This window comes from Platalea leucorodia (assembly GCF_965183815.1).
Source record: "Platalea leucorodia genome assembly, chromosome: Z".
Lineage (NCBI taxonomy): Eukaryota > Metazoa > Chordata > Aves > Pelecaniformes > Threskiornithidae > Platalea > Platalea leucorodia.
This window is the reverse complement of record NC_138858.1, coordinates 40,505,018-40,532,225: the sequence shown is the minus strand read 5'-3', so window position 1 is coordinate 40,532,225 and position 27,208 is coordinate 40,505,018. Positions and strand designations below refer to the sequence as shown.

The 27,208-nt window shown below is 39.2% G+C and overlaps 1 protein-coding gene across 1 annotated transcript in view; it reads left to right on the top strand.

Moving 5' to 3' along the window:
- TMC1 (transmembrane channel like 1) overlaps nt 1-27,208 on the top strand; it is a gene marked incomplete at both ends in the record, with an annotated part of 75,041 nt that overhangs the window by 7,011 nt on the left and 40,822 nt on the right. Inside the window, 5 exons of the mRNA XM_082336048.1 lie at nt 1,381-1,446; nt 1,577-1,949; nt 7,437-7,577; nt 23,462-23,552; nt 24,829-24,910. Coding sequence (XP_082192174.1) covers nt 1,381-1,446; nt 1,577-1,949; nt 7,437-7,577; nt 23,462-23,552; nt 24,829-24,910 — 753 coding nt within the window. The remainder of the gene's footprint in view (nt 1-1,380; nt 1,447-1,576; nt 1,950-7,436; nt 7,578-23,461; nt 23,553-24,828; nt 24,911-27,208) is intronic.

Genomic DNA, 27,208 nt, shown 5'->3' with positions numbered 1-27,208 from the left:
TTTTGATGAATCACTAGTGGCTTAGTAAAATTTATAAAAGGAACTAGGGAACTAGGGCATGGGTGAAAAAAGACAGAATATAAAGAAGAATATAAAGAATATAAAGAAAAAATCAGAAGTATTACAGATGAGCAAAGAAGAAAGGTAATGGTAGTTTCTTCTTGCTTGAAAAATGCAAATATGACATGATCATGACATGTCACCTGTCCTGTCTGTACAGAAGGGAAATTAGACAACATACATCTGGAACATACATGGTATATAGGAGTGGAATGACAGCTGCCTATTTCTATTCATAATAATATTTCTTAGTTTTCTCATTAATCTCCTACTACCACATATTTCTCTAATTTCACTGATGTGTCTCAAAGATACCTCAAAAGAGCCTATTTACTTCTGGCTTCTCAGGTATTAGTTGGATTGCTTCTGAAGAAACATTGCTGGTGAATACCGCTAGCAGTTTCAGGAGTGACCCATTAAATAATATGTTCATACCAATATTTGCAGAGAGTGTATTAATTAAATATTATGATCGATATAATGTGTATGAAAGAGAGGAGTATTTTTCTTTCTTCTTTATATATACATGATCCCAGTTTCAGAGTGTACCAGACAAATGAATTGGACACTTTCCTGGTTATTGATGGGTAGCAAAGACAACATCTCTTATTGAACTTACTGAGACTAAAAAACTTAAGCAAGAGATCCACCCCAAACCAAAGATGTTTCTGAGCAGAGATACTACTTGCTTCTGTAAATAGTCTCTCTCTGTAGAGTCTCCAATGCTTTTATCATCTCCTGAGTGGTAGAAGAGGACTGTGGTATAGCATATGAGTGAGCTGGGTCAACTTTTGTCACTACGCTTAGAGATTTGGTTGCTGGAACTGAGAGTACGTCTCCTCTTTTTTCTGGGACTGCACTCTTCAGCCATGCTACAGTTATGAAGCCTCATGCCCTCCAGTCAGCCAAATCAGAAAATGATTCTTTTAATTTTCTTTAATCTCAGACAGTGATTATCTTTCATATGTTTTAGAAAATCTCTGAGAATTGCCTGAGAAGCATTTTCATCTTCCTTGTTCTTTTCCTCAAATTGTAGGATATTGCTATTGTGTTTCTTTTTGAGGGTCCTCCTGTCCTACATATTTCTTCCATGAGAGGGAGTTCTTCATGGCATCACTTTGGGGCTTACTTATTAGCGTAACTACTTTTTCTGTCTTCATCTTACTTCTTGAAAACTATTTGTCATGTTCCCAAAATCTGGGTTTGTGAAATGGTGTAAGAGAGTGCAATGCAGTAATTGCCAAGAATTTCTTAAAACCCGTGCATTCCTAATGAATGATCCACACTTCATACGCACTGGCCTTTGTTCTCACTCCACAGATGGCAGTGATGGTGACAATGAAGACGGCAGTGAAGCTGAGAATGAAGAAAATGTCAAAGGAACAGGTCAGTGGCGTGGATAACTTTGAGGCCACACTCAGATGTTTTCTGATTATCTGTATGAATGAAGGAGGAGGAAAGTCTCCCTCTAACATACTGCCTTCTCTCATGTGTTTTTTTTTTCCCTCCATCATAGACAAAGGGGGCAAGAGAGCAACACCGAGAACCAGAAGGGGACATGCCAGAGGGAGAGCCAGGTGTAGTGGTGAGGAGGATGAGGGTGACGAAGATGGGACAAGGAGAGCTGGGCATCGCAGGCACAGAAACCGTAGAGGACGGGGACGAGCAGCTGGAAATGAGGGCAGTGATTCTGATGGGGACCCTGCAAAAGCCAGGAAGAACCATGCAAATCAGAAATCCAAGGAAGATGATGAAGACGAGGAAGATGAGAAAGGGGGTAAAAGTGGGAAAGGCAAAAATGAGAAGAAACAGGACAAAAAGCCTGATAAGAAAGGGAAAAAAGAGAAGGCCAACAAGAAGAAAAAAGACAAAAAGAAATCAGGATCTGGGTAATTCATTAAATTATTTTTTATATACATATTTTTAATATAAACCGATGGTTATCTTACATAAAATCTGCTTTCATTTGTAGCTGTGAAATACCAAAAGTCAGTATGACTCCCTTACTCATTACAGCAGATTAGAGCTGGACAGATACTTTTTTTTCCTGCACTGAGGAAATGCTGGCTGAGTGAAATGGCAACTTTCCACAAAGCCATATCCACTTTGGTGGAATAAAGTCAGGGGTTTGTCACAGGTTCAGGATGGGACCTCAGGAAATTATCAGCCAGGCCCTTCTGTGACTGCCGATACCCTGAGGATTAGATCAAATCTGGTCAGGCAGAACAGAAATTCAAACCAGGGTCACCCTTATTGTAGTTAAATATCATAAGTCTATGAGCCATTCTCTGGAGAAAGGGAGTGAAAGTGACAGAGGAGGGCTGACAGAGAGAGGTGATAACAGGTGAAATCTTTCTTGCTTTTTCCTTTCCCCAAAACTAGAATCCCCCAAACCCCAAGCTGATAACCCTCCAGAGACCCAAGGTTTAGTTTTATTTCCAGTGCAGAACTAAAATCTTGACACTTTTCACAAGATTGAGATCTTGTTTTCCAGCCAGGTTTAAGCCAGCTTTTTATAAAAGATCAGTGCCAAAATTTCAAGAACCCAGAACCAAGGACTGAGAAGGGATTTTCCAGTCTGTCTCCCACTCACTCCCTCTGAAATATTACCATTCACTTTTCCAAAGCATTTAATGCAATCTGGGGTCTTTGGAAGACCTCACTGACACGGAGCCCTTTAGAAAATTATTTTGTATTTTCCTGCCATCCTGCATTCTCTTGCTCCCTGTCTCTTCTTGTGCTATTGAAAGCAAGCAACCCCTGGGAATGGTGTATAATGGGGCAAATGGAGCTAGGCATGCTTATCTCAGTGGGGAGGGAGAGACGTTCCCCTTCCCCCATTCAGCACTTGCTACAGCTGCTTGTGTTCCCAAAGGCATCACTGGAGAGCACAGCAGGAGTCAAAGGAAAGAAAAAAATACAGTGATACGCGCTGTTGCATTAATTTGTCCATGATCCCATTTCAATATACTTCATTTCCCTTCACTACAAGAATGTCTAAAATCTTTCTTTGTGCTGGCTCTTCACTGTGGTGACAATTATACCCCTCTGTGCAATTTCCTGTACTCGTATAACAACAATCCTGAATGTGTCAGTCCATGTTCCTTTGCCTATTATTGTCATCCATTGTAAACATTTATTGAATATTAATTAAAAAAATACCACTGAAAATATAAAATTGAATGAGAGCACAATGTTTTTCATTGTCTTCCAAAGTTCTTAACATTAAAATACGTATGTTTGGGCTTAATAATTAGAAATTGCTACCTGGATAAAGACTTTGTTCTTGAAGCAATAAGCATAACATCTGAGGAAAAACTGAGGATGCACTGGAAGATACCTCAAGAATATTATATTTTTAGACTTTTAGGAGACCAGCTGACAAGATTGCAGAGTAATATATATACAAATATTTTAAAAGAATTTTAAAAGAAAAAAAAATGTAAGAACAAAGGAAAATAGGCTGGTAATCAGTTCAGCTGTGATTCGGATAAAGGATTTGCAAACCTTCAGGACAGAAGAGAAGGGTGCTGCATAGAAATATAGCCTGTCTAGCAAGTCCATGAGGACCTATCACAACAAATACTACATACTATTTAAAAGTACACCTTGCTGATGTAGTTTTTTAATTGCCAAGACACTTCAGCATGAAAAAGCATGATAAGAGTAAAATAAGACATTGAGAAAGAAAAAAAAAATGAAAAAACACTGAAACAAAAAGAAAAGAACAATTGAATGTGGTATTATTCCACAGGGAGACAATATTGTATTTGCTGCTGTTATTGTGGATTTTGCTAACCTCTACAAACACTGCCCCATTTGGCTAGGTCACAGTACAAATCAGTAGAATCTGATGCTGTAACCCTCTTTCTCCCCGCTATTTTTCACCTAAATCAGGAAACCCTCTTTACGCCCAAATTATTCTACAATAAAGGACATAAAGGAATGCTAGGTAAACTCTCTGTTGATTCTTTTTTTTTTTTTAACCTGATTATTTTGATCTCTGTGAATTTGTGGTAGTGAGTTTCACTGGGTAATTCCATGGTGAAAGGAGTTGTTTTTGCGTAAGTTTTAAATCTGCTCTTAGATGCTATTTGTTGTTGATGTCGTTGATTCTTACCTGTTAATGAGGGTGTGAGGAGGCCCTGCTCTACACTGTTCATAATCATCATCCCAAAAATATTCATGATTAATTGCTCCTTATAGTCTCACTGTGAAGATCTGTGATATTCCTAGGTTGAAAAGCTATTTTATTCTTTACTGGCTTGTCTGATTGCTACTGATTGGTCTTAGATAGAAACCATATGCAGTCGCTTGAGCTACAAATCCTCAGAAAAGGAATCTTATATTCTGCCTAGCCTGTGCAATTTCTGTTTTTACTGTATAGGTCTATATGTGAGCAAAGCAACTGATTTTTAGTAGGATTACTGAAGAGTATAAAGCTTATGCAAAAGTCCAGAGGTACATGGAAGATTAAGGCAGTATCGGCACTGCATCTTTTTTGCTAGCAGGAAGATTGCTGAAGAGCATTAAGTGCTGGGGCATGTTACAGGGATTATCAATAAACAATAGAATTTTCACAAAAAATAGGAAGAAATGTAGTCAAATTTATTCACTCATCATTCTTGACTCTTAAAGAGCTGTCAATCTTTTCCCTACAACAAGGGAAACAAGGAAAACAACCAAGCTCCAAGAAAACATTTTCATCTTAATTTTTACCTCTATAAAATGGCTTTTACAAAAATAATGAGAAAAGTAGATTACATCCATAAAGAGGAGATGAAACAAAAACCAAAACACAGATGCATAATATGGGCATAAAACCAAAACACAGATTAATAGTATAAGCAAGTTCATTACATGTGTGATTTAAGGAAGTGCCATTGATTTCAAGAGCTCTACTGACTTAGGAAAAGATGCATTGTGTGCATTGAATCCGAGCCAAAGAAGATGGCGGCTTGATGTGAAATTACTTACTGATGCTTTATGCTGTGTGTTACCCTGAAGGTCACAGTGAAACCTTCTGGCCTTCAAATGTATGAATCAAAACCTTTCATGAAAGGCTACCATTTTTGGTTGCAGAAGACAGAATTCTGATTTCCTGGTTTGAATCTCATAGTGTTCAAATCCTTGAGCTAAAGGACAAATTTGCTGGAACTGCAAAAGTTGACTGTGTAGTGTAAACACTCTTGAAAGTACTGATTTCTTAAAGATGCTTAAGAAATTTGGAATTTTTATTATTTTCTGGTTCCAAAGGGAAGTGAAAAATGAAAGATGAGATGTGTTTGCAAAGACAAAGCAGTAGTGGGCAATGGGCACAAAAGCTAATATTATCCCTACTTTACCTCTTGTGTTCTGCTCAGCTTCCTTTCCTCAGTAAGCTCACTGCATTAGCACCTACCACTCATATTTCCCACCACTCACACTGCAGTCTCGTAAAACTGCAAATTTCGATTTTGCATAATCCAGCAATCTTCTGTCAAAGGAAATCCTCAATATTAGGCATGTTGCTGTCTGCTTCATAAAATGCAAAACAGCTGATTGTAAAAAATAACAATTTAAAGCTATCTCAAAACCAGACTCCTTTAATCCTTCTGTTCTTCTTAAAGACATGACTCTTTTTGCATTATAATGCCTCAAAATTGTATGCACAAATCTTTTTATTGACCTTCATCCATTTGGCTTAAGTTTTCATATAGTTCTTCACTTGCTCATCACAATACCAGAACACCTCTTGTGTTTAGTAGCAGTTTTTCTTTCTGTAGATTTATATTTTCTGTGACACTGTTTTTTATCACATGAAGTCTGAAAGTTTATGGCTGATGGGTTCAACTTTCTAATGTGACAATCTTTTCAATAAATAGCATTTAAGTCTTTAATAGTAGGGTATGTGATAACTATGAAAGCCTCTTTCTTTCCTTTGCTAACTTACTCCTGTGTGTCTGAAATTTTTAAACTGATCCCCTGTAGCTTTTGCTATACTGATGTGTATTTCCTGAAAACTAAAGGTAGATGGCCAATGAGAAATTTGTATTTTGCTGTATTGCAAAAAGAATTTTGCTTTAATTGTATTTGATTGTTTTGAAACTTTTCATAAATATTCTTGCTGGTAAACCCTTTTGTCCTTTATGTCACACAAACAAACCCTTTGATCTTTATGTCACACAAATCTTTAACTACAGCTGTCTTATCTGTTTTGGTAGAAGAAAAAGTTTATAATTCTTTAGTTATCCAGAGGATAGAAACTATACAGTTAGGTGACTTAGGTAATAAACCATTAAGTTCTGAAATCACATTTTGAATATCAAACTCGCAGAAGGGTAAATTATAAGCAAAACAGTCTGAAAACTGCTTGCTTGACAAAGTCTGAATGAACTGTTCCCCAAACAAACTAGAACATTATTTTAAAAAAAACCCTGCAGTACATTTTCAAACATTCAAAACAGAAACAAGAAAAGACAAAAGAAAATACAACAAGAAATATAGAAACGCATCAAACTTCTTTTACTAAGGTCTCACTTAGTGGTAGTCACCACTGTCAGGTTTTTAGGGTAGGAAGTTGGAGCCTAATGATTTTCTTTTTATTATTTTCCTGTTTGGTGGCATAAGAAGAGGAGACACCTCTTGCTAAGGATTTGCTATATGCCATTATATGAGCTGTAAGATTGCTCACAGAGAAGGATATATATGCAGGTTTTAGGAAAGTGGACATTGCCTTAATCAGCAACGCTTTCCAAAGATACTACAAACTAGTGTGTGAATAAGAAGTTCAGCTTATAAACACAACACATTGAGATGCCATTACTATTGCATCTGCTTACTCTGAGTAGTAGGACACATCACAGCTCTGCTGCAATGTGGCTCTGAATCTTTCCTATCTCTGAAATGTTACTGCCTTGATCAGTGGAAGGGCTGTCATCTGGTGTTTAAACTTGTCTTTGCTGTAGCTGTGGTGTCTCTTCTCTGTCCTGTGGCACACTGAAGTGGGGCGAACAAGTTCATTTTTATGGCTGCAGTTATAGTGTCCTTACTTGCCCATTGTGAGTTTGGGTTGGACTCTTAGGAGGCTGGTTACTCCTGCAGGAACAATCAGTGGCTGTCAGATGCTTCCCCAAGAGTGCTGCCCACTCTCCATAGGATTCTCTGGGGGTAGTGCTGGTTCAGCTGCGGCTCTGCACTTTGTGTGCAGGCTTTGCCTTTCATACTAAAATTAATAGCAAGTCTAAGTGAGCTGTGTCCTCCCTTCTGTGCAACATTGAAGGCATTTATCTAGGTCTCAAGGTTAACAAGAATTAACACCAAGTATGTCCTTCAGTGAAAACTTCTCTTTTTTTCTGAGTTTTGGTGATGGTTTTTGTTCCCGCTTTTGTTTGAAGCTCTGATTCTGACTCTGAGGAGGAGCCAATTACAGAGGAGGAACTGGCCAAGCTGAAAGAAGAGGTAGAAGAAAAAAAGAAACTAATTGCCACACTGCGAAACAAGCCATGGAAGATGAAAAAGAAGTTGTCTGTCCTGAAGTATGGTTTGATTTCCATAGTGAATATATGACATCCTGCTTTGCACTTTGCACTGTTTTTCTGAAATTTCACTTTATTTCTAGACCTACTAATACAATTAACTTCAAATGATCTCTCTTTCACAGGATGTGCTTTCACAGGAAGTGGAGGTAAATGGCATTGCAGATCAGTGCTTTCTTGTCTCTGTAGACCTGAAATCAAATATGAAAAACTCAAATCTTTTTTCTTTTTTAAGTTTCCATTACACCCCCCTGCAAAATCTTTAATTTTCTTCATTAGGTTAATGTTGGTAAATTCTTCCATTGGTAAGTTTAATATCTCATTCAAGAAAAAATATCCAATTTCAGGAATACCTCAAGATTACTGGGGTCGGAAGAGAGGATTTATCTTTCTATTCTAACTTTTTGGAAAGAAACCCAGATTTTTTTTAACTTATGAAAAAGCAAACTGATTGGAAACTGAGCTCACGTTTTCATGCATTTTTAGGTATGCCACATATAAAACTGTATTTTGCCTTAGCAAACCTATTGCTACATTTTCATTAAGGCTAAAAATTAAGGTTTCATTTACAGTTAAATTTCCATCAAGCACAGAAAACTGGGTAAACATAGAGGACTTTATTCTTTCACCAAAACTGTTACGCTCCTCTGTTTTGAATAACTCATTCACTGCAGTACTGCCCAAACACGAACAAAATGTGTGGTCATGTTCCATTGGACACATCTAAAGAGAAAAGATGGTCTCTCCTGCAGACAGTTTTTGATACAGATAGAAAACACAGACATAATGGTAGGAGAGAGCATATGAAATATGGCTTGGAAGGTCTACAAATTTTTCCTTCTAGAAGGTAAGGTCATTTTGGGAAGAATACAGGTACAAAGAGGAAATGGAAGGTATGTTGTGAAAGAAGGCGACATGGAAGCGGGTAAAAGAGAACAAAGGACCTAGGAGATGTGTCCGGGTTTCAGCTGGGATAGAGTTAATTTTCTTCCTAGTAGCTGGTATAGTGCTGTGTTTTGGATTTAGGATGAGAATAATCTTGATAACACAGTGATGTTTTAGTTGTTGCTAAGTAGTGCTTACACTAGTCAGGGAATTTTCAGCTTCCCATGCTCTGCCCAGTGCACAAGAAGCTGGGAGGGAGCACAGCCAGGACAGCTGACCCAGACTGGCCAAAGGGCTATGCCATGCCAGATGATGTCATGCTCAGTGTATAAACTAGGGGAGTTGGCCGGTGGGCAGCGATCACTGCTTGGGGACAGGCTGGGCATCAGTCGGTGGGTGGTGAGCAATTGTATCATGTATCACTTGCTTTGTATTTAATTATTGTATTATTATTATTTTATCATCATCATTATTATTACTACTATGACAGTCCTTTTTGGTGCCCAACATGGGGTTCGAGGGGTTTGAGATAATAACGGATTAACCAGAGTGTATTAAGGAATTTGTATCTGTTAACAGTTGCCGGTCATAATATTGACTCATCTGTTCTCAGTATTAGTCTACCTCATCTGCACCATGCTCTTGTTTTTGCAGTGCATGTTAAAGATTGGCGCTGGGTTTTGCAGTTTGCTGTGCTCTGCAGTGATTAGTGATGTTTTGCCTGGGATGCTTGTTGAAACACTGGCCTTGAGTGTTACCTGGTATTTAGGTTCTGTGGTGAAGCCATTACTGTACTTCAGATACCACCTCATGGAGACAATTAGCTGTTATACCTCTTCCTCTGAGAGGTTTTTTTAGTAAGGGTAAAAAGGACTGTTGTGGTTTAACCTCAGCCAGCAACTAAGCACCACACGGCTTCTCGCTCACTCCCCCCTTCCCCGTGTGGGATGGGGGAGAGAATCGGAAGGGTAAAAGTGAGAAAACTCATGGGTATAGTATAGCAACAGTAGCAACAGTAGTAGTAATAATAATGGTGATAAAATAATAATAATACAATAATTAAATACAAAGCAAGTGATACATGATACAATTGCTCACCACCCACCGACTGATGCCCAGCCTGTCCCCAAGCAGTGATCGCTGCCCACCGGCCAACTCCCCTAGTTTATACACTGAGCATGACATCATCTGGCATGGAATAGCCCTTTGGCCAGTCTGGGTCAGCTGTCCTGGCTGTGCCACCTCCCAGCTTCTTGTGCACTGGGCAGAGCATGGGAAGCTGAAAATTCCCTGACTAGTGTAAGCACTACTTAGCAACAACTAAAACATCACTGTGTTATCAAGATTATTCTCATCCTAAATCCAAAACACAGCACTATACCAGCTACTAGGAAGAAAATTAACTCTATCCCAGCTGAAACCAGGACAAGATGTAAAGCGGAAACATTTGAAGGTGAGAGAAATTTCAGAAAAAAGTAGATAAGCATATTAGATAATCAGATAACAATTACTTTATTTTGCATAGTCTATAATTGAAGGATCCCCAGGCACATAAAGTTAAAATTCATTGTATTCTCACTATGAACAGAGCTTCTATTTTTATAGCCATTCTTCTACGCCAGCATTCCTAGCAATTCCTAGTTCCTAGGAAACTTTCTAGCCTGGTACAGCCCTCAGACTATTACCCATTATTGCTCTTTCTTGTGGATGGCATTGAAGTTGCAACACGTAGTCCAAGGGTGATCAAAAGAGACTTCTGGGCTTTGGGATGGTTGGTAAGGGAAGCCGGAAGAGAGGTGATTTTTTCCTCTATCCTTCCCGTTGCAGGCAGCGATATTGGAAGAAACAGATGGATCCAGTGTATTAATACATGGCTCTGTGGCTGGTGTCACGGACAGAATTTTGGATTTTTTGGTAAAGGTGCAAGGTACACGGTGCAAGGCCTGCTGGTATTGGATGGGATTCTCCTCTCTCTATGGGAGAAAAGTGTCTTTGCTCATGAGCTAGAGGGACTGACTGACAGACCGTTAAACTAGACTTGAAGGGACAACAGGATACCATCAGGCTCACCCATGACAAGCCATGGGACAATGCACCAAGGCTTGAGGGACAGGGTACTAGAGAGGCCCCTCAGCCTGTTGCTCTGTGATGTGCTGGATACACTGGAGCACTCTTGAAGTCTTACAGAGAGAAACCAGGGGCTCCTGAGTAATAGGAGACAACAAGGAAACACTGGGGAAGTACATAAACGGAGTTAATGTGTGTTCCTCTAAAAAGATGACATGGCTGACAGCCCAGTTGAAGTGCCACTACGCCAATGCACGCATCACGGGCAACAAACAGGAGGAATTAGAAGCCACTGTGTTCTTAGAAAGCTATGACCTAGTTGCCATTACCGAAACTTGGTGGGATGAATTCTATGACTGGAGTGATGCTGTTGATGGCTACAGGCTGATCAGAAGGCACAGGTGAAGGAAGAAGGAATGGAGGGGTTGCTCTCTACATCAGGAATGGATTATGAAGAGCTGTCTCTGAAGAATAGCCATGAGCAGGTTGAAAGCTTATGGGTAGGAATTAGAGACCAAGGCAACAAAGGGAATGTCGTGGTTGGCGTTTACTACAGGTCACCCAATCAAGGGGAGCCTATTGACAAAACCTTCATATTCCAGCTGCAGGACACATTGCGCTTGCAGGCTCTCATCCTGCTGGGGGACTTCAACCACCCCAACATCTGCTGGAAAAGTAGCACGGCGAGCTGTAGGCAATCCAGGAGACTCCTGGAGTGCATCGAGGACAACTTCTTAGGCCAGATAATAGCCCTACCAGAGAGGGTACATTACTGGACCTGTTGGTCACCAAAGCAAGTGAGCGTATCAGAGATGTCAAGATTGGAGGCAGCCTGGGCTGCAGTCGTTATGCACTGGTGGAGTTCAAAGTCCTGAGTGATATGGGCCAGGTAAAGAGTAAAGTCAGGACTCCGAATTTTAGGAAAGAAAACTTCCAGCCATTCAAGGTGTTAGTCACTGGGATACTCTGGGAAACTGCCATCAGGAACAAGGAAGCAGATCTTTAAGGACACTTTCCATAAAGCACAAGAACTCTTGATCCCTATGTGTGAGAAATCAGGAAAGGACAGCAAGAGACTGGTATGGATGAGTCAAGACCTGCTGGTCAAACTAAAGAGCAAGAAGGAAATGCACAGGCAGTGGAAGCAGGGATAGGTATCCTGGAAAGAGTATAGGGATGTTACCTGCTTGTGGAGGGACAGAGTCAGGAAGGCCAAGGCCCAACTGGAGCTGAACTTGGCAAAGGACACAAAGAATAATAAGAAGGGCTTCTATAGGTATGTCAGCCAGAAAAGGAAGGTCAAAGAAAGTGTACCCCCTGATGAACACGACTTGCAAATTGGTAATAACAGACGAGAAGGCTGAGGTACTCTACAACTTTTTTACCTCAGCCTTCACTGGCAATCTCTCTTCCCACACCTCCCACTGTAAGAGAAGATCAGGTTCACCCGAGGAACCAGAACATATATAAGTCTATGGGACCTGACAAGATGCATCCCAGAGTCCTGAAGGAATTGGCTGATGTAGTTGCCAAGCCACTCTCCATGATATTTGAAAAGTCAAGGCAGTCAGATGAAGTCCTGAGTGACTGGAAAAAGGGAAACATTGCACCCATTTTTAAAAGGGGTAGGAAGGAGGACCCTTGGAACTACCGACCTGTCAGCCTTACCTCTGTGCCTGAGAAGTTCATGGAACAGATCCTCCTAGAAGCTGCACTAAGGCACGTGGAGGACAGTGAGGTAATTTGAGACAGTCAGCATAGCTTTTCTAAGGGCAAGTCTTGCCTGACCAACCTAGTGGCCTTCTATGGTGGAGTGACTACATCAGTGGACAAGGGAAGAGCTATGAATGTGGTCTGTCTGGGCTTCTGTAAGGCCTTTGTAAGGACCCACAACATCCTTCTCTGTAAATTGGAGAGATATGGATTTGATGGATGGACTATTTGGTGGATAAGGAATTGGCTGAACGGTCACATCCAGAGGGTTAGTGGTCAATGGCTCAATGTCCACATGGAGATCAGTGATGGGTGGTGTCCATCAGGGGTCCATATTGGGACCAGTACTCTTCAATATCTTCATCAGTGACACAGACAGTGAGATCAAGCGCACTCTCAGCAAATATGCAGACAACACCAAGCTGAGTGGTGCAGTTGATGCCTGAGGGATGGGATACGATTCAGAGGGACCCAGACAAGCTCGAGAAGTGGGCCCATGTGAACCTCATGAAGTTCAACAAAGCCAAGTGCAAGGTCCTTCACCTGAGTCGGGGCAACCCCCAGTATCAATACAGGCTAGGGGATGAAGGGATTGAGAGTAGGCCTGCAGAGAAGGACTTGGGGGTATTGATGGATGAAAAACTGGACATGAGCTGGCAATGTGCGCTCGCAGCCCAGAAAGCCAACTGCATCCTGGGCTGCATCAAAAGAAGTGTGGCAGCAGGTCAAGGGAGGTGATTCTGCCCCTCTACTCCATTCTGGTGAGACCCCATGTGGAGTACTGCACCCAGCTCTGGAGTCTTCAGTACAGGAAAGACATGGACCTGTTGGAGCTGGTCCAGAGGAGGGCCACAAAAATGATCAAAGGGATGGAACACTTCTCCTACGAGGAAAGGCTGAGAGAGTTGGGGTTGTTTAGCTTGGAGAAGAGAAGGCTCCAGGGAGACCTTATTGCGGCCTTTCAATGCTTAAAGAGGGCCTATAAGAAAGATGGGGACAGACTTTTTAATAGGGCCTTTAGCAATAGGACAAGGGGCAATGGTTTTAAACTAAAAGAGGGTAGATTCAGACTGGATATAAGGAAGAAAATTTTTATGATGAGGGTGGTGAAACACTGGAACAGGTTGCCCAGAGAAGCTGTAGATGCCCCATCCCTGGAAACATTTAAGGTCAGGCTGGATGGGGCTCCGAGCAACCTGACCTAGTTGTAGATGTCCCTGCCAATTGCAGGGGGGTTGGACTAGATGACCTTTAAAGGCCCCTTCTAACCAAAACAATTCTATGATTATATGATTAACATCAGCTATTCTCTCAGTCTGCTTATACGACACCGTAAAAGGATGTGTTTGAGGACAACCAGCAAACATATTTGCAGTGAGGGTAAATGGTGATTAAGTACAGATAGCAGCCTCTAAGTCAGATGTGTAGTTTTTTACATGATATGTTTTAGCTCAGCCACTAGTTGTGGGTTTGAATCAGGAGCCTCTCAATGAATGTCTGCAGCCTGTGTCATCCTTTGAGGGCAGAGGGAGTGGGAATATCAGTCCTTTCTGGCCTTAAAAATCTATGTTACTATGAAGTGTTTGCAACTGGATGAGTGTTTTTAGTCATCCTCAGTGAATGCTAAATTACTGCACTGTTTTTATTCTCTGAGGTGAGCTTTCTCATTTAAGCCAATAGGGAGTTTTCAAAATCCCACCCTTGTTATGTGCCTTTTTATCTTAACAATTTCTTTATTAATATTCCTGGTCAAGTGGTCCTTGTACATTCAGCACGGGCAGGAATTCTGCCTAAAAGTCCATTAGTTTATCAACTTTTAAATTCTTATGTTTACAAAATCTAGACTGGGGGACTAGAAATAATTCAATTTTATTTGCTGACATCAGAAGGTTTACTTTAGTAAAAACTATGCATCAATGTGCTCTTACGGCAGTTTGCAATAATGTTTTTTTTTTTCCTATGCTTTGCTACAGTCCTCTCTGAAGTAGGCTTGGAAGCACATTACCAGCTTATTTGCCCTAGAAAAATGTGTACTCCAAGAGCAAATGACAGTTCTTCAGATTAGCTTAGCTGGAATCTACTTTTATTAACTGAAGAATTATGTTTATTGCTATGTTTCTCGGTCAAATAAGATGCCAAAAATAGTCACCTTCTATTCCAGGCAATCCCATTCAGATTGCCACAGAGCCATGCATATCTCTGCAGACAAAGCACATAAATCCAGCAAACAGCTGGAATAAAGAATAAAAGGTAAAAACTAACATTTGGTCACATTTTTAAATGTGTGAGCTGAGAATTAGGCATTTAAATCTGTATTTAGCATCTTAGATGAAAATGATGGAATTTGGAAGCACTCAGCACCTTTGAAAAAATCAAACCCAATCATTTACTTACCAAAATGCAGTCATAGACTAAGTTTTCTAGAGTCCTGTTTTTGTAATTGGCTCTTTGGAGCCTAAGTTCAAATGAGTTGCAATGGAAGACCTGGTGTTGTTATGCTGCTTCAGAAAAGAGGTAATATCTTATCAGTGGGTGCTGTATTATGAATGTAGTTATAACAATACAGGAGTGTCTATATCAGCACATTTTAGGGTATCTATGTATTTGTTTTGTATTTTAGGAAGTTACATTTAAGATTTATACCAGAATCATTAGTCTGATAGATTGGCATTATTTTTGTACATGTGGAAAATGGGCACACAGTGGCTTCAAGTACCTTAAACTTGTAAATTAATAACAAGTGACTTTTGAATACTCTTATATTAGCATCTCTTGCTGTTGAAATTTTTGGTCAACAGTTATTATTAGCAAGTATTTCTTTATGTCATCTGCTTCTTCCCCTGTGCAGGTTTTAGAGTATTATGGGATGTCTGTGGGAATAAAGGAAGCCTATCTTCTTAGAGGTAGAAGAAGAAATTTCCCTGTTCTTTGTCTTTCAACTTCCACAATAGAGAGATACTTCATTGCAGATTTCTTCTCAGTGTTATAAGAAATGTTCTTTACTGTGAGCCAAACCCCACTTCCATGTTTGTTCTGTGTTAGCACTTATTTTTTTCCAAGAACAGAAAAAAAAATGCTCCCCAGGAATGCTCAAGGATTTGTTACATATTCATGACAAAATAAGACCAAAAAATGTATTTTTTTCATATTATTTTGAAAAGTGAATATTAGGATTGATTAGGACTTATAATTTTAAATATTATTTTTCTAAAAGAAGTGTTAATTTGTCAGAAGAAACTATTTTTGGGAAAAGATTTAATTTCCACCAAATTTTTTGTTTTAAAAAAGCAATAAGAAATTTTAAATTGTTGAAACATTTTGTTTAAGCATTTTCAAGAATGAACAACCCCCTCACTTTGATGATTCAAACCCAGTTTCTCCTAAGGGAGTGTTTTTTCATAGCTTAAAAAGTATAGGGTGGAAAAGACGATTTCTACTTAGCTCTAGTGACAACTTTGTAAAATAATTAATCTTTTCCTTCATTCTTTTGTTCTGAAAATGCATGAATGAACAGTACCTTTAGAACACAGATGTAGAACTAGTTGCTCTGTAGAAATGCCTTCTGTCAAAACCTGGCTGAGATACTCATTGCTGAAATGGCATTCTTAATAGAGCTGCACTGGTAAATTAGATCAGCTTTAATTTCTAATTTACATCCCTGTGTCTAGAAAGATGCATTTCAAACAGCCCTTGGTTATTCTCTGAAGAACCATGACAGAGGATACTGCTCTTCTGCAGAGTGTTCCTCTTTAGTTTGAAGTTAAGCTGTACCGGCACTGTCAGACTCTAACATCACCTTGAGACATCATAGTCAGATCTTTACAGGTCTGGAGATATGAAAAAAGTGAGGAAGAAACCACAGAGAAGAATGAAAAGATGTTATGCAGGAAACAGCATTACCACTCTCCCAGGCCCTAAGCAGTAGACATGTTAGTCTGTGGGCTGGGGACATAATGGTCTGTGTTGTTGAGAGCATGAGTGTTGCTGGAGTCCAGACTTTTTCTAATTTCCAAGACAAATATTCTCTTTCAGAAGTGTTTTCTTGTTCTTGTCATTTTCCTTCCACTGGTTTACATGGTTTGTGAGTACTGTTGTTGTGCCTTTTCTATGGGAGATGGCAATTTGTGCACATTTCCTCTTGACATTGCCTACTCAGGCCAGCATAAAATTACCTGAAGAGCCATCAGATGATAATGACCATCAATCATTATTTACAAGACTGAAATTTAGAGAGGGGAGATAAACTATTGAAAAGATTTTTGGATTAGAAAAAGGTACAAAAAATAAAACTCACGGGCCACAGCTTCAGCTGTTGCAAATTGGAAAACCTCCAGGGAAAGCTATCCTAATTTACCACTGAGCATCTCCGGCATACTAATCTCACTCCCCTTGTTAGTGCACATAACACTTTAGATAGCCAAAGTTTTGTGCTATAAAGTATCAGAAACTATTAACAGCTATGTAGTTTATATCCACCAGCAAAGCCTATTATGGTACTGTATAATCAGATAGTTGAGCACAAGAATCCAGAAATGTGCCAACAGTGGCCTCACTTTAAAGCTGTACCACAAACCAGCTGGCAAACTATTAAAACAAGTGAAATGACAATATATTTAAAAAAATGCAGTCAAATGTCAAGCTTAGGCTTTTTAAAGGACTTCCAATTAAGTACAGACCATAGGGAGAGCCATGACAACTTTTTGGTTTTTCTAAGAAAAACAGCAGAGCAGGGCAGTCTCCCCTTCATCTCCCAGGCACAGGTTATAATGTGGTGATTTTTCACTATTTTTTTCACATCATTTATTTTATTCCAGGACTTAGATTACCCATCAATACAGATAAATGGGAAACAAAATGTTTTATAAGTATACAAAACCCAAAGATACATAAGGTGCTTGTGTGGGATGGTGGAAATTTCTCGTCTTTGGATGTGCTTTTTGTACTCCAGTGAATCAGTATTTCATCTCTCTTACTGTGGACATACTGGCAGCCCTGGAGGCCAGCTGGGTATTAAATAACACTATAATTTGCCCATTATTACTGCTGAACTGCTTTTCAAGTGAGCTGTGCCTGACAACAGTTGTTTTGCAGTCAGTTTTTAGTCAATCTTTTTAAGACTTGGAGAAGTCCTGGCTGATCAATATTAATATGACATTTCTTTTTAATGAGTTTTTAGATCTTGGAGACTGAAACCTTCCTGAACTGTTACTGAAAAATGTGAACAATCCACTTGAATCCTGTTCCTTAACAATAACCCCTGAGAGCTGTAATTCATCCTCTCTGCAACACTGAAGTGCCCCAAGTACTGTACACCTAGCACTTTGGAAGCTGTAACTCCACACCTAGTATTAATAATTAACTCAGGCTTCTCTGGGACAATAATGCCTGGCCCCATGCAACATTTATTAGTTCCTTGTGTCTGTAATTCAATTAATAAGGTTTCTCTGAAGCTTCTTTAAATTCACAGTTAGCTAACAGGGCACACTTTGGCCTATCTTGTGATATAGATAATTTACCTATAACACATGATACCAGTGATTACAAAGCTCAGTTTTGTTGCTCTGTGTTGCTTTTGACACGTCCTCATGTTAGTGAAGTTGCATTACTTCCAAGTAGGCATGCATACATGTATATATGTATGTAGTTTTGGTTGTTATTGTGGTTTCTAAGACTACTTTTTATTGCTTGATCATTCTTCCTGTCCTCACATTCTATTTTTAGCACAAAAGAAATGAAGGAAAGGACAAAGCATGGCAAAAGTCTGCAAGGATGTACAGTGAGATAGCTTAGACATCAGGGTAGAAAGGTGAATTAAGTAACATATTGGATTACATTTAACAAAAAAGAGCATGTGTCACAGACATGGAAAGGACATTACAAGCCTGTTCCCTGACTGAATGGTGCCAAGTCATTGCTGAACTTTTAAAGCCAGGAAGCTTAAGTAGAAGTCAGGGAAAGGTCTCCTAAGCCTACAAATCACAGAGGCCAGGAGTAACCCAGTGGGACTAACCTGCTGCAGAGTTGGTGAGGGAAGAAAAGCTGAGGGGGAGAAGGAAAACATGTTCTATGTGATGGCTCCAGAATCATCTGGTAGTTATGGTTTCTGTATTACTTCCTTGCACGTAACTGCACACATGTTTCTGCCTCATTACCCATAGGCCCTCTTTCAAGCTCTGCTTCTGCACTGAATTTGCTTTTCAGATATTTCATTAAAACTCTGGTAGGAATTTTTCATAGAACCAAGTTGTTATTGAGATTTCCATTTAACTACTAATTAAATAAGATCTTTAAGTAAGTCATGCAAATATTCATGGATGCAGCTAACAGATAGGCTGCTGGGGGGCACTTAATAACTCCTCTGTATATTTGCATGTGGTGGGGTTCCCTTGTAAGACTTAATCTCTCTAAATTACCAGTATGAAAATGCTATTTCAAATGTTATTGGTAAAATCCACCACACACCAAAAGGTAAGATATGCTTGTAGAACATCAAAGGTAACTTGATTTTATTTATTCCAAGAATGGAAGAAGACTTTCACTCTTTTCCTTCACAAAATAATTTCTTATTTTAAAAAATAATTTCATTTCTTTCAACTGCATAATAATCATTGAATCATAAAATCATAGAATCATTTAGGTTGGAAAGAACCCTTAAGATCATGGAGTCCAGCTGTTAACCTAACACTGCCAAGTCCACCACTAAACCATGTCCCTAAGTGCCACATCTACACATCTTTTAAATACCTCCAAGGATGGTGACTCCACCACTTCCCTGGGCAGCCTGTTCCAAGCTTGACAACTCTTTCAGTGAAGAAGTTTTTCCTAATATCCAACCTAAACTTCCCCTGGCATAACTTGAGGATATTTCCTCTTGTCCTATCTCTTGTTACGTGGGAGAAGAGACTGATCTTCGCCTCGCTCCAACCTCCTTTCAGGTAGTTGTAGGTATAAGGTCTCCTCTCAGCCTCCTTTTCTCCAGGCTAAACAACCCCAGCTCCCTCAGCCGCTCCTCGTATGACCTGTGCACCAGACCCTTCACCGGCTTCATTGCCCTTCTTTGGACACACTCCAGCACCTCCATGTCCTTCTTGTAGTGAGGGGCACAAAACTGAACACAGTATTCAGAGGTGCAGCCTCACTAGTGCTGAGTACAGGGGGACAATCACTTCCCTGGTCCTGCTGGCCACGCTATTTCTGATACAAGCCGGGATGCTATTGGCCTTCTTGGCCACCTGAGCACACTGCTGGCTCATGTTCAGGTGGCTGTCAACCAACACCCCCAGGTCCTTTTCTGCCAGGCAGCTCTCCAGCCACTCTTCCCCAAGCCTGTAGCGTTGCATGGGGTTGTTGTGACCCAAGTGCAGGACGTGGCACTGAGCCTTGTTGAATCTCATACAGCTGGCCTTGGACCATTGATTCAGCCTGTCCAGGTCCCTCTGTAGAGCCTTCCTACCCTCCAGCAGATCAACACTCCCACCCAACTTGGTGTCGTCTGCAAAGTTACTGAGGGTGCACTCAATCCACTTGTCCAGATCACTGATAAAGGTATTAAACAGAACTGGTCCCAATACTGAGCCCTGGGGAACACCACTTGTGACCAGCCACCAACTGGATTTAACCCCATTCACCAGAATTCTTTGGGCTATATAGCATGTGCTACTTTTTATTAACTATGATGTGACAATTATTAACTATGCAACAATTATGGCTATTACTTCAGAAGAATGGGAAATATTAATAGCCACAGTTTATAATGCATGTTTGAAACATCTTCTTGTCATGGTCTGTGTAAAATATGCATTAATGCCAAAAGTCCTATTCATTCCAAAAATCACAGCATAACTAGACTAGAATGCAAATACAGTGTAAATGGAAAACTAAAATAATATTGTAAGTCCACCATTTGGACTGAGTTGATTTTTTTCAAGATTTGTACAACAAATTTGTAAGTACAGGAAAGCAATATATAAAAAATGAAAGGAGTTGCTTCATACTTCTTTCATGAAACATGAAAGCAGCTTCACAAATACTGTGCAGGCGTGGAACCGATGGTTTTGTGCTCTGGTCTTGCATATGCAACTCAGTTGACTGCTTGTGTAACCACTCAATAAGAAGTTTAACTGGTATCAGATCATCGTCTGGTTTGTTTGTGCTATAATGATGAACTTAGTCCAATGCAGGCCAATGGAGTGCAAATCTGAGAAAAACAGATTATAAAGCAGTAACATTTAGGGGCAGTTTATGACAGTTCTGTAGCCAGCATACACTGCAGATGGGCAGTGTTGGGGAAGAAGGGATGCAGGGACAAAGGAATCTTCAGCCACTGGAAAAGTAAAACCCAGGAAAGCATTCAGGAGAGTTAGCAGCATTAAACCTGGAGATCTGGATCACCACCTTCAAAAAGCAATGTTTTGGTTTGTCCTGGAGGAAAGTCTTAAATACTGATAAGAGTCTAACTTGAAAGATTGCTTGATGGAGAGTCCAGAAGGCAGAGAGGGATAAGAAACACTATTTTTTTGTAGAAAACTTTGTAAAAAGACGTTTCAAACAAGTGAACAGAAGGCTTGAATTAAGAGTTTCAAATAAATCTCTTTATGACTTTTATTGTAGAAAGTTCCTTCTTGTTTTGGCTTAGCTTAATTTTATAGCAGAACATGTTTGTGAAGATCCTTTGTGTTCAACTACAGATACAAAATGTGTTCATACCCACTATGGAGGATTTTTTATGTGTTAAAGTTTGTTTTCATATTATCCCCTTAAATTTCTAACTCTACTGCTTCACTGTAAAACAAAACAACCTTTGAAAACAACAATTTGAAATCTTCGTATTCTGCAGCATAACTGCACGCAATTAGTGACTGAAAGCACAGGTTTTCTACAGCTCTGTAGGCTTTGATTTCAGTATTTTTTCAGGAACAAGCTCCAATGCTTGAATTACCTAGTGATAGAAGTAGTGGTAGAAGGTTTTCCTCTTAAGTCCAGAATATGATATGCTGACTTGGGAGATTGGTACATGTCCAGTTTATTGATTCTAGCTGCTCTTATGGTACTGCTCCAGCACTGACTGCTGAGTTTACAAGGAAACTGCCCTCTGCTGTTGGGATTGCCTTTTATCTCCTGACAGTGCAGCAAGATTTTAAATCCTGAGGACATGGATTTAAAAGGGACTCAGAGACAGTGGTTTCCTGAAGCTGAAAGAGTCTGTTTTCTCTGACTTGTTTGAGAGGGTTGAAATTTAACAGTAGAATTTTTTGAGAATCAAAATGAAAGAATGAGATGTGAGTGCTGAACCAGAAAATCTCTGAAGGGCTCAAAGTGGCTTGGAAAATAAAGGAGGCTCCATCAGTGTCAAAGTTAGCTGAAGTACAAAAAGATCAGACTCCAAAATCCAGAATACAGAAGTGCAGAATTGAGAATAAGGGATCTAGAGCCTTAAAAAGACACTGACTCAATCCATGAGGAACACTTTGAAGTGGTGAATAGGTGGAATGTGTGGCTGGAGTGGTGGCTGGGTATTTTATCTTTTTTATTTGAATCTGTGCATGCTTTGTGCCACAGGGAAAAGAAAAAAAAAGAGCGATTCAATTGGGATTCATGTAATTGTGTGTGGCTTTTTGCTTCTGCCAACCTGTGTCTTTGAAGAAGAAAACAGGATCTCAGATGGTGGCAAAAGGCATGCTAAACTCCTGGGGAGGTCAGGTGAACTGGCACTGGTCCTGATGCCTCACCAGCTGGTTTAGGTGTGAACACTCAGAAGGTGAGAGTGCTCAGAGGGCTCTCAAATAGGGAAAGCTCTCAAATAGTGAAAGCTAAATTCAGTACCTCAATTTTACACCATCTTGGGAAGCATAGAAACAAAAAGCTGTTCGAAACGTTGGTACTATGATCTAGAGACTGGTGCAGTGGGTGTCTAGTGGGGAAAGGTTTTTATAGGTCTTCAAATGATAGTATGAAGATCACCTTAAACTTTTGCAGTTACTAAAAATACACAGTACTTTTAAAGATGTTGAGATTTTTAACCATGAGTTAAGAGAAATGATGACATGGCTGATAGCTTTACACGTAATTTTAATTCTCCTTTATCACAGCTACACCACTATTCTGCCAATGCCATTGTCAGAGTCTGCAGTTTAACACAATCTTTTTGCTTGCTTGCATAAAATATGTAAGCAGAAGATATAAGCATGGTAATTAATTTTACTCCATGAACTTATCTGTAGCACTTCTGGAGAGACTTGCATCATAATTAACATTTTCGCAATAGTCTACCTTTTCCCAAGTGCTTGGTGTAGTACCTAATACAATATACAATGCTTTGCAGTCATCTAGTGTGATGACAAAATAGTTATACGTTCTTGTGCACACACTGACAGCTAAGAATTCTTCCTCTATTTTCCAGTGGTTTAGATCATGATGTTTAGCCTTTAGGGCACATTTTCTCAAGAGAGACACACATGAAAGTCATACTTATAAATGAAAATTACATGAAATGGAGGAAATATTAGTATGCTCTTGATCTCATCTGTTTATTGTTTTAATCCATGGACATTATGCATTTTTAAAACAATTTTAAAATCTTCCTTTCATATTTGTACCACCAGGGTATTATTTAAATTCCATATCTTTAGAAGCAAAATTTTAGTCTTTTGGGGACCACTGAAGCTACACTTCTAAGAAATTATTCTCAGAACGGTACAGTTAGAGTTGATATATGCAGAAATTCTGAAGAGTTGAATTAAATCTAGTCTTGAGAAGGGTAGACACAGGGGAAATAAGGTTTTAGTGTATACATATCTCTAAAATAAAAAATGAAAATAAAATTCCCTTAGGTAGCTGGACAACAATTTATATTAGGTGGAACCAGGAGGAATAACAGTTTGTGAGTGACACAAACGGTCAGCAGCTGAACTGCAAAAGAAAGTCACTGTGACTAAAAATATTTGATAACATTAACTGGATGTAGGCAGATCTCAGAGCTCCAAATGCATTTGGATTAGAGCAGATGACTGAAGTTGCTTGTTCTGTTTACACTACATATGATTAGTCTTCAGGGAAACACAAAATCTCAGAGCTTTTCTTTCTAAACATTACTAAGGGAACAAGATTATACAAAACTCTATGAGGAGTCAGAACATATAAAAAATTACGTTGCTATTGTAGAGACAATATCAAATTTCATGTAGCATCATCTGTGTCTCTCTTTTGCCCTCATTTTCCAGGGAAGCCCAGCTTTTTGTTGAAAAGTTTGAAGGTGCTCTTGGAAAAGGAAAAGGAAAAAAATTCTATGCATACAAAGTGATGATGACCAAGGTAAATTTATTATTTCACTAACTTCATGTAATGCAAATGGGGAGCCTTTTGCAGATTATTGCCATATGTACCCGTCTTCCAAAACAGAGTTCCTTATCTTTCTTTGCATTTTAACGCTTTTATTTCCACGGCTCTTGCATGAAAAGATTTCTAATGCAAGCTCACAGTTTGATTGAGACCCATAATCAAAACAAAAATCAACTGGTTTGCAAGAGTTTGCAAGAGTTTAATATCTTGTGGAAGTTAATATCTCTTGGTGTCCATTGGATTTTTCTGTTGACTGAATCCAAAACTCAGTCTTTGCCTTGAAGCAGCCCTCTGTGAAAGATCAAAACGTGTCTTTTTGCCCCACAGCAAAAATACTGTAGGCATCTCCACTGAGCCAAGGCTCTAAGGTCATGTATATCCTAGAAAGCAATATGAGTCTGTAGAATTGTGACCAAAAGGCTGAACAGTGGTTGCTGAGGACCCAGTGTACATACAATATGCACTCTAGCAGGTCTTTCTTTGGGCTAAGCCCTGTGTGGCCCCAAACACTAAACACCCAGCAGCAGTGGATGTGGATTAGCATGCTCCTCAAGTACACTTGTCCAGTAACTCTTTTGACTTAGTTTTATCCCCTGACACTGCTTTACAGAACAAATGTAAGTGTGGTAAACTGGGATGGTTTGGGAGATTCACTTCAAAAGCACACTCTTGCCCCAAACTAAAACACTGATGCAGAATGATGCTAAGAATATTTGGCAGGACTACTTGCTATGGCCAGGTTTATCTTTAGTTAGACTGGATTTTCTGCAAGCAGTTGTGTACCCACATCTCATAAGCATTAATGTTCACAAAAAACAATTAGGCTTTCAAACTCAGCTGGGCACAGGAAGCTCAATTACAGAAGTTGTACTTACCCAATAGGTAAATTACTGGGTAGAATAATTATAATTAAATGACACAGCTTGAGTTCCAGATCTGAAATTTGAACAGCAAAGTAAATAACATATTAAATTCTCAGAAACAATTCTAAAATAAATGAATAGGATGAAAGGAAAGGATTATTTAATCATTCTTCTCGTGGAAGAAATAGGGACTTCACACAAAGTCAGTATGAGACTTATTCAGGACAAACAAACAGACATGGTTCTTCATAAACTAGTGCTTCTATTGCAGTGGGCTCTGCCAAAAGATACTGTAGATGATTAAGGGGTTACATTAGCTCAGGGGGAAACTGTGCATCTGGACACTGAGATGATGGTGTTCTTTTTTAATCTGTGACCCTTTTCAGAAATGGATGAAATTTCAAAGAGATTTTGAGAATTTTAAGACAGCCTGCATACCTTGGGAAATGAAAATTAAGGAGATTGAAAGTAAGTACTTATGGAAGGTAAATAAAGGATAATATCTAGTATCTAATTCCTGATGCATGCCAAAATGGTAAATTACTTTTCAATACTTTAGAAATACATGTCTGTGTTCAATGTGTAGTGTAAAATCAATGAGTATTTATTTTTCATTAATATTTCTTGAGCTTGATATTATAGCTACTTGAAAATTTCCTTGAGAGAGTGTTAATCACCTTACAGATAAAGATCCTCAATACATAGGTAACAGTTCAGGAGCCAGTGTTGAAGTTAATCTTAGAAAAGTGGAATTGGGATTTAGCTATTGCCTATCTTCACTTTATTTTATCTGTATTTATACTATAATTATTTCTGTGATGTTTTTTCATCATCTTGAGTCTTACATAAGAGGTATTTTGGTGTTATTTCTCTCATTTTCAACCATATAATACAACACAGAGAAAACAATACTGGTCTTGGATGTCCCCATATATTAGGCATAAATATAAACAAAACAGTGTAGTTGGTACTATGCGTATGTTTGAGAGTAGGTTTTTGGCATAAGTCAGTTTTGTGTTTCAGCTCCAGTGATTAATTTAAACTGCAGCCCGCTCTTTTAAGGAAATGTTCCTTCACTGCATGGGTACCTGAGTGAAGTTCTGCCACTGATGAAATGCAGATGAAAGTGCAATGGAAACTGATTTTAGAGAAATTGCCTTTGGAAGAAGCTGTGGGTTGCATCAAAAAGCAGTAACCAGAACAGGAGAAGAACAAGAAAACGATAAATTTTGAATTTTGTGGGGTTTTGGACTGCAAAATAACCCTTGAGGACAACTTATACAATGTCCTTAAACACGTGGTCTACAGACTGCTGAACAGATTATCTACTCACTTGAGGTGGAGTTTAGAAACCTGCTGCATATGTGTAGTTAAAATCAAACTCAGCACTAAGATGCACAGGTCTCTTACTGGTCTGGGCACATAATAGACATCTTGAGGATTTGTGAGAGTGACGTTTCTGCAAGTTTCTGTAAAGGAGTACTCTTGGCATAAGCTGTTCTAATAACTTCCAACAGACACATTTTTTTCCTTATAAAATCAGGATGGAAAAATAGAACAGGGTCATTTCTCCAGTCCTACTTTTATATCTATTTATTTTTTTTTCATTTGAAATGAGTAACTTTTTTGCTCTCACCTGGAAGGTCCCAAAATCACAGTCGGCTAGTACCTTTTCATAATCTCAGAATGTAAGATTGTGAAGTTTACTCTTTTTCTATTAATTTTTGTTCTGTTCAGCGTATTGCTAAGGCAAGCTGCAATTGCTTTTACTTGCAGAAAAAATCCTCTGTCTGAATATTAGTAATTTAAAAAGTACAGTTAAACCACAGTTTGGTCCAAAACTCTAAGGCCTGATTTCAAGGGAACAGCTCTGAAATATTGCTCAGAAAAAGAATTTTAAGTCATAATTTATTTTTTTCTGATTAATCCAAGCAGTAGCTCTCAGTGTCTACCTCATATTAGTGAATTTGTAGTACTAAGATCAAGGTCATCACAATGATGATGCTGATAAAGCTGCTAAGTCCCAGGAAAAAAAAAAAAAAAAAAGAGGTTTTAAAAGGAGAAGTGAGGGAAACTGAAATTGAAAAAAGCTAGTATATGTATAAGGGAAGAGTAGAGATTAAGATAGATTGAGTCATAGAGACAAAAAACCTGCTGCTTCAACTTTTTCTAGAAACCTAATTGTCATCTAAATTTATATGTAGGTAGGAAATGTATTACATTAGTCATATTGTATCACGTTTAGTAAAAGGGAAAGAGTTATCCTCTATTTCTTGGCATTTAACAAACTGTTGGTGCCAAGTCAAGGATTACCCTGCATTCTCCAAATTTCAGGTTAGCAGAGTCAGTATGAGATCATTTGTAAAACCATTTCTTATATCAAGGTCTGATCAAAATCTCCAGATTTGATCAGAGACCAAATACAGAACATATTGGAGGAGCAGCCACCTTTTCAACAGTCAGCTTCAAGCTTGTATGTATGAACTACAGGGAGTGAAATGTTCTTAACAGTTGTTGTCTTCAGGCATGCAGTTGTGTTAAAGAAGCAGAAGAAGCAACTCTGCAAGGGGAGGCATGTCTCCAGATGGCTCCAAACTGAGCAAGGACCTGATTCCCCTTTGACTCCTAGCACTAATGGCTTTGTCTTTTGAGGCTCAGTTCAGCCCCATGTAAAATGACAGTAACACTACTGACATAAACACGTGACATCAGACAATGAACAGAATGTGCCTGATACTGCTTATAAAGAATTTGGCAGAAAAATAT